The sequence below is a fragment of the Mesoplodon densirostris genome, chromosome 12, assembly GCF_025265405.1.
Source record: "Mesoplodon densirostris isolate mMesDen1 chromosome 12, mMesDen1 primary haplotype, whole genome shotgun sequence".
Lineage (NCBI taxonomy): Eukaryota > Metazoa > Chordata > Mammalia > Artiodactyla > Ziphiidae > Mesoplodon > Mesoplodon densirostris.
Genome location: NC_082672.1, coordinates 654,164 through 666,164, shown reverse-complemented (window position 1 = coordinate 666,164; position 12,001 = coordinate 654,164). Strand labels below are relative to the sequence as shown.

The window sequence follows — 12,001 nt, the reverse complement described above, 5'->3', positions numbered from 1 at the left end:
TTTGCAAAGAGGGGAATGCGGGAGGTGGAGAAGGTCCAGCGGTGGGCAGGCGGGAAGGAGCCAACTGACACTGCCACTCGGGCCCCCGAGCACTTGAATTGGGGTGGTGCATCTGAGAAATGGAGCGTTTGATCTTACTGCACTTAAATTCAAACCTCACCCAGGGCCCCAGCTGCTGGTGTGGACAGTGCGGCTCTAGACAGACAGTACCCCGTGTGCGTGGGTGCATAGGGCGAGGGCTCGACGACTGAAATCAGGGAGACAGTGGAAGGTGCTGACGACAGCGAGGGGCAGATAGCCTGGTGAGGGCGCAGGCAGAGAGACGTGAGGGTCACGACCACGCTTCTCTCAGTAAGGGAGGTGAGACCTGACTTAGAAAGGGCATGGGGCTTCCCTGGTGGCGCAGCGGTTGAGAGTCCGCCTGCTGATGCAGGGGACGCGGGTTCGTGCCCCGGTCCGGGAGGATCCCACATGCCGCTGAGTGGCTGGGCCCCCTTGAGCCATGGCTGCTGAGTCTGCGCCTCCGGGGCCTGTGCTCCGCAACGGGAGAGGCCACAACAGTGAGAGGCCCGCGTACCGAAAAAAAAAAAAGAAAGGGCATGAACATCTGTCCCTTTTCCTGGTTTACTTCAATTTTGTAAACTCTGTGAGATACATAATGACATTTAAAATCGCTGCTGTTTACTTTGAGCAACGCAGATCCACCCGATGCCGACAGACTGAGTTGAACTTCCCTTGTTAACAAAACCCCGTGGACAGTTGCTGGCTGTCAGTTCACTGTGTGTGGTCAGCACAGGCCACGAATTCCAGAAACACGAGCGATTGAAGGTGAAGGGTGTCTCTGCAGGTTCTCACCAAACGGAGCCCTTGCTGTGTCCAAGAACAGGAAGGAGGTTTGACAACAGAATAAATATTTTGTATGGGTGTGACCTTAATTGGTAAGAAGTAACAGACCATCAACCCTATGCAGTAATAAGCCATTTATTTTATTCTTAAATGATAGACATTCATGTAAAACATATCTAATAATGTTCACAGAACTCAGTGTGATTTTTAAAGATGCGGTGACTCATCAGTGTCTAAAATGACCCTGTCTTGGCTTCTCTTAGTTTGCCTTTGCTTTTAAAGAAAGTTTCCCAGTAGGCCCGAGGCTGAGATCCTGTCACCTTCCTGGCCGATCAGAGCTTTGACCTTTGCAGCTCCAAGGGTGTCGCTGTGTGCGGAGCAGGTCGCACCCCGAGGGCGCAGTGGCTCTGGTTCCCTGCCCGAGCGGCGGGCGCCTCCTCACCTTCTCTGTGCGTCTTGTCTCCACAGCTTGACCACGTCGACCCCAGGGCCGTGCAGCTGGGTACCCTCCTGGTCCGTGGCCTCACCACCCTGGTGCTGGTCAACAGTGCCTGCGGCTTCCCCTGGAAGACGTTGGACTTCATGCCCTGGAATTTGTTCGACGGGAAGCTGTTTCATCAGAAGTACCTGCAGTCTGAGAAAGGGTACACAGCAGAGGCGCTTGTGGAGCAACACGTGAGTTCACAGTTTTCTTTACGCTTAGAAAAAGTAGGTTTGAAATCAGTTGCTCAAATGCATCATGAAAACTCAGAGTCCTCAGCTGGAGGTCAAAAGGGTCCGTAGCAATGTCTGTCCTCACGGTCACTTTACTTTAGGAACAGACCCCAGAAGTCCGCTCTGAGGATCCACAGATCCCAGGCTTTGAAATGGCCCCAGAAGTCGGTGAGCCTGCTGGTGCCGGTGGCCTCCTCTGTTGTGGTTGTGCCTCAGGCCTCAGGGTCAGCGTTGCTGAAGCTTCTACCAGAACCTGTGAGGAGGTGGGCGAGCAGCATCCCACCCAGTCTTCCACATTTTCAGTTTTCGAGTGCTTTCGCTCCTTTTCCCCTTTTTGAATTAAGAATGCATGTTCCCTGCAGAGCTGCCTCTGCAGACATCAGACTAATTCGATAGGAGTGGTTGGTGACGATTTGTTACTTGAAAATGTTCCCTGAAGGCGAACAGTTGAGTTGGGGTCACTGGCTGCTGTTCTGGCTTTGTAAGAACAACTGCTACACGGTTCCTGGAAGAGTTCCAAGTCGGGCCTCGGCCAAGCTCATTTGGAGCGTGTGTTAATACCCCCAGGACCGTGTGATCAGCGGGAGCTGACTGGTCTGTGACAGGTCAGCGCTCCACGCCGTCACATCGGATGGAAAACATTACTGATGTGTCGGCAGTGCTGCTTCACACACAGACACAATCCAGGGTGTCATAGGGATGTAAGTGTTCAGGATTTAGACGCAGCCAAAGTGATGTACAGTCAACAAAAGCAGAGTCCTGACACAAATGTCCTGTAAGTGTGGCTTTAGTACCGAATCAGTGAAAGGTAACAGTAGGCCAGGCTCATGGCCTGCACATCACCCATCACGGACCCCTCCCTCCTTTCCTTCCTAATGTCTTGACCAAGTACAAAATGATTACAAGTTCACACTCACTGCTTTAAAACAAGTTAGGGCAGATAGGGTCGAATATTCAATAGTACAGACGAGGCTGGGAGGGAAGGTCGCATGTTAACTCGTTGTCTGTGGCCCTGCTCTTTCCACTTACTGTCTTACAACCAAGAGGAACTGAGGTGATAACACATTACCGGCATGGATGTTTTAGGTATGATTGTGTGTTAGGGCCATAGATGTCACAGTAGCACTTGAAGGCCCTTTTGGAAACGCCTGTATACCCTGCAGGGGACAGAGAAGGTGTAGGTACCACTGCCGCCTTTCCAGGGCTCGCAGGAGAAGCTCAGTTTCTGAGAACAGCTTGCTGAGTTGCAGTGTGGAAGGGAAACTGCAGCCATGCTCGTCCACACCGCTGCAGTGTCCTTGAGCACAGTATACTGTGTAGTTCACTCACGTAGTTGCGTCTCCCGAGTGCCTGCCTGTGTCTGACACTGCTCCGCCCCATCTGGTCTGTTTGCAGAGGTCCCGGCTCACCAGATTCCATGCCCTGAAGTCAGTTGTGTGCAAGGCCTGCATGAAGGAGAACAGACCCATCGTCAGCAGGCGGCACTGGCGTTCACACCACTCAGGTGGGCCCCAGCCTCTCGGTCCCGGGAGGGGCCCCACTGCCACGTGCAGCTGCAAGGAGAGGCTGATAAAATGGGAAGAAGAAACAAAATTAAGATGATAGCATGCTGCTGGGCGGTTTAAGTTCTGGTCCCTTAGGAGGGAGTTTTCAAAGGGTTCATGTGCTGAGAGCTAAGGACCCTCCTCTGGGGCTCAGCCTCCTTGCCAGGAGGCCCTGAAGCACACACGCCGCGGGGCTGGTGGGCCTTTATTTGACAGAGGTTTGGACTTATTTTTTCTCATGATAAAAGTACATGAGAAAACACTTAGAATATAAAGAAAATAATTAAAAATGAAACCCAAATAACCTTTAGTTCTGTCTCCTGAAGGTAACAGATGTTGACAGATGTTTTCCTGTGTTTTCGTCTCATTATGATTATACTCTGCATGCTCGTGTGCCCTGTTCTCCTCGGCCCTTGACTTCCAGCGCGATCGTGGTCACGGTGGTCAGACTCCCCTTAAACGGAATCCCCACCACCACACGCACTGCCTTTGCCTCGTAGCCCCCCGCCTCGAGCTTCCGTTTTTTCTTGTTATACTTGATGCTTTTCTGTGTGTTGTTTCCTTAGGATAGAGTTCCGTTGTTCACAGAATTATAGATCCAAATGTAATTGGATTTTAGATAAATGTTGCCAACTTGTTTTCTAAAAGCACATGGTCACTTCACACCGTCACCAGAGGGGTTAAGAGCTCCTGTTTCCTGCATTCTTGACGCCACTTAAAAGTTTGTTTTTCTGACTAATTTGATAGATGAAAAAGCCTGTCTCCTTGATTGGGTGCTTCTTTGTTTATCAGTGAAGTCAGACATCTTGTTCAGTAGCTTATTGTGTTGAGTTCATTTTAATCACGTTCTCATGTCCTCGTTTGGGTAGGATCTGTACCTGTAATTGTAGCAGCCCCATTTCTTCTTGATGGAATAGAGAATTACCCCAAATTCCTACTCCCCCAGACTGTCTTGAGTTCTGCTCACACCAGCCCTGCACGTTTCGCTCTGAGAGACTTTGTGCCATGAGGTCAGTGAGGCCTCGGGTCGCGTCCAGCTCCTGCCGGTCAGCGCTGTGTAAAGGGGCTTCCGGCCCCTCCCCACTGCTGATGGTGACAGAGCCCCTCCTGGCCTCGCGCCCGCTCCATCCTTTACCTTTCTCCAGCTGTCTGGAGATAGGCGGCGTTTGAGACCCCAGAGCAAAAGTTTATTCCTTGCAGAAGAAAGAGGCAGCGTTCTCTCCATGTCCCCTGTTCCCCACATCTGTTGGCAGCATGTCACTCAGACCGCCTGCCCTGTGAGCGCCGCACCAGCATTCCCGTCACTGGTGAGATTGTTAGCAGAGCAGTGACAGGCTGGCTGCAGACATGCAGATGGCAGGGTGCAGGCTTTGTCAGCTGCAGTAGTCACTGGGATTTGCCTGAACCTCTTTCTGCATTTCAGAGTCCGACACTCAGGCTTAAGAGGACTCTACATGTGACAAGTTTTCTTGAAAGCCCTAAGACAGCCTGTGGTTTCACAGAGTTTAATGCTGCAGTACGGTCACTCCTAATACAGACAGGAAACTCTGTGATCTCTTTCTGGTGAAGTGTCCATAAGATGGCAGACCTGGGTGATCCTGTCGAGTTACTCCAGATTATGGAAGAAACGGTTTCAACAGATATCATGAGTCAATTGACGTGATTTGGAAACTGCTCCTTTTTTCTGTCCTCAATGTCATCATTTTCTTCACAAATACAGCCTGATATTCTGTGGTTCACTCCCCTGGGCCCCAGTGGTTCGCCAACACCACACAGGTTCTCAGTGGCAAAGCCCAGCCCCTTGGCCCCAGCCCAGCGTCCTTCGGTCACCTGCACCCAGCCGCTGTCTCTTCCTCCTGGGATGAGCTGGTGCCGTTGACACTTGCCCCGGTGGCTTTCAGGCCACTCCCTGTCCTCAGCTGGCAAGAGTGTGCATGGAGGGCAGGGGTCGCGGGGCTGAACCAGCACGGAGCCAGCTGCCCGTGTGCTCAGAGCGCTGGTTCGCCCCTGTGGCTGGTGCCGGGCAGGCTTGGCCTCCTTTCTTTATGGAATAGTGTGAGGTACCAAGGTAGTGTTTAGAATCACATTTAAATATGTACTTAGACTTGCTAGTACTGAATTCTAGTAGAGACAAACAGAGAAGGCGTCAGGGTTTAGGAATTTAGAAGGAGAATTTAGAGTGAGCCGATTGCGTGCCGATGAAGTTTGCGGGGAATTGGGAGGAGAGGGCAGCCCACCGTGTCCCAGAGCCCCGCGTGCTGGTGGCCAGCAGTGCGGGCCTGGGCCTGTGGCCACTGCCTGCCCAGGGCAGCTGCCCGAGGAGGCAGAAAGGAGAACTTACTGCCCTGCTTTGAGGGACCTGACAAGATAGCCTGCTCGTCCCCCACACAGACTCTCCTAGGAACAGGTTTAAGTGCAGCCCTGACCCAACCCGGCCGTGGTGCCGTGGCCCCAGCGTCTGCATTTTTCAGGGGCTTTCCCTGTGATGGTAAGGACATCAGAAGTTTGGCAGCTGCCAGCCCAGGGTCACCTTGCTCTACTCTTAAACACGACTGCCATTTGGAGTTCAGCGTCTGGTAGCTGCTGACGTGCTGATCACGTGTCCCCACAGGGCGGAGGGGCCGACAGGGATCCAGCGCCCACAGGATGAGCTCTGGGTACAGCCGGTCTGGCCAAGGACAGCACTGGAGGGACCAGGGGCCAGGTAAGAGGCCGGCGGGGTGGCGGCAGTGTTCCGGAGACTGCCTCGCAGCTGTTTTGGAAATAGGTTGTATGTTTACAAGTAAATAAACAGATAAATGTACTGATAGATCTAATTGCTTTGCCTAGTGAAGTAGAGACGTAATTGCCATGCTTGGTGCTAGCGTGCCTCTGCTCACTGCTTTATTCATTTTCTGTCAATTTATTCATCTGTTCAAAACCTAGTTTTTTGTAATTTACTCAGAGGAAGGCTCTTGTAAAGGCTACATTTACATACATCCTTCTAATAAAATAAGAACACAAACAGTAGCATTCTACCAGTAGAAGCATTTTCTTATGTTCTGTGACTTGGTTGTTTTTTTTTTTTTTTTGCGGTACGCGGGCCTCTCACTGTTGTGGCCTCTCCCGTGGCGGAGCACAGGCTCCGGACGCGCAGGCTCAGCGGCCATGGCTCACGGGCCCAACCGCTCCGCGGCATGTGGGATCCTCCCGGACCGGGGCACGAACCCGCGTCCCCTGCAACGGCAGGCAGACTCTCAGCCACTGCGCCACCAGGGAAGCCCTGTGACTTGGTTTTTATACATAAGAGCCTTAACAGTGTGATCTGGGAAGTAAAATGAATCCTTTGCTTCTTACGTGTGTAATACAGATACCTGGTTTGAACGCATAAAGATGAATTTAGTAGGTTGTGGCCACGTGGACTCCAAGTCAGGCTGTGTGTGGACTGCTCGTCCTGCGGTGGCCTGTGGGGGGCTGAGTTCTTGCCGCTGGTTCTTGGTAGAATCTGCACTTACCTAATGTTAGGAGTCCGTTGTACGGTTCCGTGAGGCCAGAGTTTATGATGACCGTTTCGGAAATGCCCATCCCTGGGGGGAGAGGAAAGCTTCCCAGAGTTAGACTCGCAGTTGCTGCAGCTGTTCCTTTGAGCTCACTTCACCTGCAGTCTCTGCCCTCACAAATGACGCCACCCACTGTCACCTAAAGCTGGTTGAACAAAGTGAGTAACGTCCCATCTTCTTAGAATCCCTGGTCCATTGTTGGGACGGGTTTACTTCCGCCCAGTGCCAGCTAAGTCATCTGAACGATCACGTAGTGCCATGTCACTGAGCAGGGAAAATACCTCCTTTCCATGACTTCACAGCGAGAAGGTGCTGAGGTTGACTCGGTCGCAGACAGGGCACCCGGAAGGCCATAGGCAGGTCTGTGTAGCTCTGGAATCAGAAGGTGACAGCACTGCTGTGGTCTCCCGGCCGAGGGCGCAGCCCCTCAGACACCGAGCCGGGGGGCTCTCCACCCGTCACACCTGCGTGGTGCGCAGGGCCACGCTGCCGATGGCACTCATCCGTCAGCCCCATTCCCCTCTAGCTGGGCAGTGGGACTGCTTGGAAACAGGCAGAATTTCAGCTTCTGACTCTTGAGAACGATGGGCCTTCCTCAGGGGAACCAGGGGGAAGGTGTTTCTGAGAGAAGGAGGACCCTGGACAGATATGCGGAGGCCTGGAAGGAAAAAGGCGGGCCTCGCTGGGTTACACGAGGGGTCCGAGGAGGAGGGGTCCGAGGAGAGGGGCAAGGCCGTGCGCAGGGGGCCGCAGCAGGGCCTGCAGCCGTGGGGGAGCAGGAGCGGCCCTTCCCCGGCCACGCTCTCCCCTCGCAAGGGCCAAACAAGATGCCCTTGGTGTCCTGAGCAGGGCGATGCCAGGAGGGGCAGCCGTCAGCCAGCAGCCTGTCATCCACGTGCCCAGAGCCCGCGGCCTTCAGTGCAGAGCCGGGAGGAGATGTCGTGCGGTTCTAACTGGGTTTGGGTCTCGGTGCTGGCCCTGGGGCCTCGAGGCCTTGTGTGGTGGGCTTGGAGCTGGGTGGCGGCCCGGATCCCCCACTCCAGATACGAGTGTGATGCTGGTCCCCCTGGAGTCAGGCCCCCAGCAGAGCGTGGAGGGCGAGGGAGCTGGAGGCCATATTTAGCTGCCTGGCCCGGCGTGGCCAGGGTCAGCCCTCCCTCCAGAGTCCGCTCCCAAAGCCAGGAGACAGGCCCCTGCCAGCGCCTCTCCAGCTGTCCCCCTTCCCCGCATCACCCTGCGCTCCCTGTCGGGGCCTGGTGTGCTGTGAACGGCCACCTTCCCTCGCCCCTTTGGCTCAGGCCTGTGCCCTCTCCCTCCTGCTGGGCCTCAGGGGTCAGGAGAGCCAGGGTGACCCCGGGTGGGAGGCTGCAGGTTGAGACGGCCACCAGGTGGAAGAGGCCGTGACCTCGGGTGCCTGCGAAGGAGCACTTGGCCGACACCAGGCGGTCCTCTAGAGGGCATGTCATCTCGGATGGCTCCTCCACCACCCCTGGGCCTCATCATCGGGTGTCCGGCCCAGGTACCCCTAGTGTCCTTACAGCTCTGAGCCCCGAGGTCCTTTGCTGCTGCTTTTTCACGCTGGGACAGTGGCCCTGCAGAGTGTGTAAGAGGCAGACCTTTGTCCTTGGGACGCACCATCAGGTGCAGGCCTCGTGTTGCCCCACGCCGGGTGGCGTTGGGCCTGGTGCGTCCTTGAATTTGAAGGCTGTAGAATAGTACATGCTACAGACTTTCTTTTCTTACTTCACTTGGGTCCAGACAGGCAGAAGCTGTCTTGAAACCTGGGTCCACCACCTGCCAGAGGCCTAGCCTGAGCAAATCACAGATCTAGGGCTGTTCCTAGGGCTGTTCCCTGACTCCTGACCTGGGGCCGGGCTCTTCCTGCAGGCTGTGGTGAGGGCTGGAGAGAAAGTATCGATGGACTCGGCTTCTGGTGGCCCTTACCGTTGTCCTTTCTTAGATCTTGTTCCTCTCCTGGTGTTAACTCTAGTGCTTCTCTTAATATTTTTACGTTGATCTGTTATATTAGAGTTGTTTTTCTATTAAAAAGCAAACAAAGTCAACTATACCTCAGTTAAAGCTGTTTTTTAAAAATAACATGAAGGAAACAAAGCAAAGCTTGACTGTGCAGGCTTGGCCTGTATGAGTTCAGCCATCACTTGACCACAAGACCAGAAGCCATTGCTTAAACACCAAGTCCTCTCCAGGACGTTGCCCTCAACCTGGTCAAAGCTTCCTCGGGTTGCTGGCCAAGGGCCAAGGAGAGAAGGTCGTGAATGTTGGCTTCGTCCTTACTTGCTTGTGATGGCGAAAATTTCAGGAGCATGTTCACATTGAAGAAGGAGAAACAGTTTTCCTTGGATCTACAGTAAACAAAGCAGTTTCTTCAGATTCTGTTGGCAGACAGGAGTAGTGTCTGGCAATTTCTCCTTGTGCAGATTAGAAAAACAGAGTGACTTTCCTTAGGGCGGAAGCATAGATACTCACCATCAGCCCTGGTTCCCTGCTGGGGAGGAATCTTCCTCTTGAGACCCCACTTGACGGCTGGCCCCCTGGGGAGTGGCCGGAGCCCTGCTGGTCGTGCGGAGGCCCAGGTGCTGCCCGTGTTCACGTATCCTACATGTGTGGACTGGGCCCTGTGGAGGTTGAGGTCAGGCTGAGTGGTGTCGGTGAAGAGAGCAGTGGACGGACGCAAGCCTGAGAGTGAGCAGGTCAGTGCAGAAGGACGGGGACACGCAGACGCTGAGGGCCTTTGGGAGGCTGGGGGCGGCAGTGTCCCAGTGGGACTGGACCAGAGGGCTGGCAGGCAGCTGGTGACTGGAGAACGAGGGGCTCCTCGTTGCTCTGGTGGGGTTTAAGGTGCTGGGAGGAATGATTCAAGGAGGTGGTTGGGTCTGGGGGAAGGAGGGTGAAAGGTTGTCACCTGCAGTAGCACAAGGCCAGGTGTTGCCACCACCTTGGGCTGATGAGAGGGGTCGAGGACGCTTGCCAGCAAGGCCTATGTGTGTCTGCTGAGTCTTCCTGCCTGGTCTCGGGCTTCGGGCACGTTGGCAGAGCAGAGGCCCCCGGGGAAACGTGCTGTCTCTCCCCTTCTTCCCTCTCCGCCAGTGACCTGAGCTCTGGGCCCCGCAGGTCTCACTACCAAACCTCAAGTGCAGGTCACAGGACCCAGGTCGATACGTGGACTTAAGGAACCATCGACTCAGGGAATGAGGCCAGAGGTGCAGCTGCGACTCCTCTTTCAGGTGTCAGTGGTTCCCGAGCTGGTGCCAGTGCCTTGGAGGTGTTTTCCCTGTAGACCCAGCACATACGTCTGATGAGGGGTCTTTGAAGGAAACCCCTGCTCTGTCGGGGCCACGGTAGCCACACCAAAGTCAAGGGGTGCCAGTGCCAGAGGGCTGGGGCTGAAAAGCTTCCTCTGGGAGGCCCCAGGTCAGAGGCAGATTGAGGTGGTGAGTGCTGAGTTGGTGTCAGACTTCAGGATTGAGGAGTGGGACGGTAGAAGTTCCGACAGGACACACGTAAACAGCTGGAGTGTGAGCACTTGCATGTTGCCTGACCTGGAGAGTGCTCAGAAAATGGTACTGCAGTGCACGCATGTTTCCTAATTGCAGATGTTTCCGTATAGAATATGTTTCGTACACACACATACACGCATACATATATACATGAAGTCTTTTATCGGGACAGGAATATGTTTTTCCAGGTTAGGTAATCCACTTTTTCAGTTTTATGCTATGATTGAATTATGTCATCTTCACTTGGCCAGCGCATTTTTTGCTGAGTTTTGTCTACTTTTGAACTCCTGTTTTAGTATTTTTTGGAGATACTAAGGTAGTCCAAGCAGAAAGTTGTCACTATTTCCAGGGCAGAGTTAACAGGCAAAATTCTTCCTATTGGTGAAGAACTAAGAATGCCTCAAAATGAGAGTATTCAGTTACTGCCCAGAAGTTGGGAGGTTTCCCACGGCCGCCCCCTGGCCTGATGAGAGGCGAGCCGTTCCATTTGGGCCCGGCTGTCCGAGAGAGGTGAGAATCACAAGCCTGTGAGACCTTTCTGGGCTGAGATCCAGTGAACTAGGGGTGGGGACCCTGGACCAGCAGAGGTGTGAACCTCCACTCACTAAGGGGGTGAACATCAAAGCTTTCGGAACTTTTAAAATGCTAGCCGGCAGCTAAAGTGAGAACGGTTTAACCTCTTCCATGCTGTTGGTGAGAAATGATGTGTTAAATTCCACAGTCAGTAGCCACAAATTTGCCTGTGATTTCTTCGGATTTTCACTTCTCTGTGGTAATTCTGTAGGAGGCCTGGGCTGTTGTAAAGCTGCCGCTGATCATCTGTGATAACAAGGGTGGGGCCTGGAAACCTCATTCTGGCCACTGCTGTGACCTCCTGCTACCTTCCTGGGGGTGTGAGTGACAAGACTGCCCATCATCCATGAGCACGGCGGAAAGTGGGCAGCAGCCCCATGGGCAGGGACAAGGAAGCCCTGGGCTCTGCTGCGGAGGGAACCACACTCGCGCTTTTCCGCACTCAGCAGCATGTCCCACGAGCCGTCTCCACGTGAAAGGCCATTTCCAGACTTCACTGACAGCAGCGACTGTGCAGGCGCAGTGCAGACAGTTGGAACTGGAGTTGAGGGGAGCAGGTTTGACGCTGCTTCCTTCCACTCACAGGGCTGCCTCTTAATTAATTGCTTCCTACTTTAATGGAATAATTATGGTGGCCAAAACTGAAAAGAGAATAAAGTTCTGGCCCCAAATATAACTCAGGTGTTGTTTTCATACATACTTAGAAATGTGCCATTTTTTCTGTTTGAATTTTAGAGAAATTTAATTCTTAATTTTTGTTTTCATATTTATTTGGTGCAGGAAGTAGACAGTATGACCCTGACCAATGGAGAAGATACTAATCATCTTCTGGGTAAGTCCACCACTTATATCTTCAGAGCAAATCAGTTTTATCAAAGGTTGAAGTAAAACATCTGTCTTTATAACATACATCTTTCATATCAAGTGCCAAACTTTAAAAGAATTCAGATGTTAAAACCTCCCAACAAGGAGCTAAGTTAACTTGGTTTCAAGATGAGTTTGCTTCCTTCAGAAAAAGTGTGCACAGAAAAAGATGCAGAGTCTGGCCATAAAACCCAGCACCCTCCTTCAGCATGAAGTAATCAGACAGTGCCTGTCTTCTCTGAGGAGAGGCTGACCTGTGGCTTCTAGACCCAGCATCGCGTAAAGAGGAAGAACATCCTTGTCAGTCTTCTCCCTCGTATCATATAAAAAAAGCCTTTGTTGGCTTATTTTTAGACATTGTACCTGAGTCCACGGCCCCAAACGGTCATTGTTAACATCTTCA

General features: G+C 53.1%; 1 protein-coding gene across 3 annotated transcripts in view; it reads left to right on the top strand.

Annotated features, from left to right (window-relative positions):
• FAM120B (family with sequence similarity 120 member B) overlaps positions 1 to 11,566 on the top strand; it is a 62,330-nt gene extending 50,764 nt beyond the window's left edge. For 2 of the 3 annotated variants that reach the window (XM_060114411.1, XM_060114408.1), the window contains exons 7-10: positions 1,315 to 1,521; positions 2,956 to 3,064; positions 5,716 to 5,808; positions 11,515 to 11,566. In XM_060114411.1, coding sequence (XP_059970394.1) covers positions 1,315 to 1,521; positions 2,956 to 3,064; positions 5,716 to 5,808; positions 11,515 to 11,555 — 450 coding nt within the window. In that variant the 3' untranslated portion in view covers positions 11,556 to 11,566. The remainder of the gene's footprint in view (positions 1 to 1,314; positions 1,522 to 2,955; positions 3,065 to 5,715; positions 5,809 to 11,514) is intronic. The other variant, XM_060114409.1, reaches the window with a different exon arrangement.
• The last annotated feature ends 435 nt before the right edge of the window (positions 11,567 to 12,001 follow it).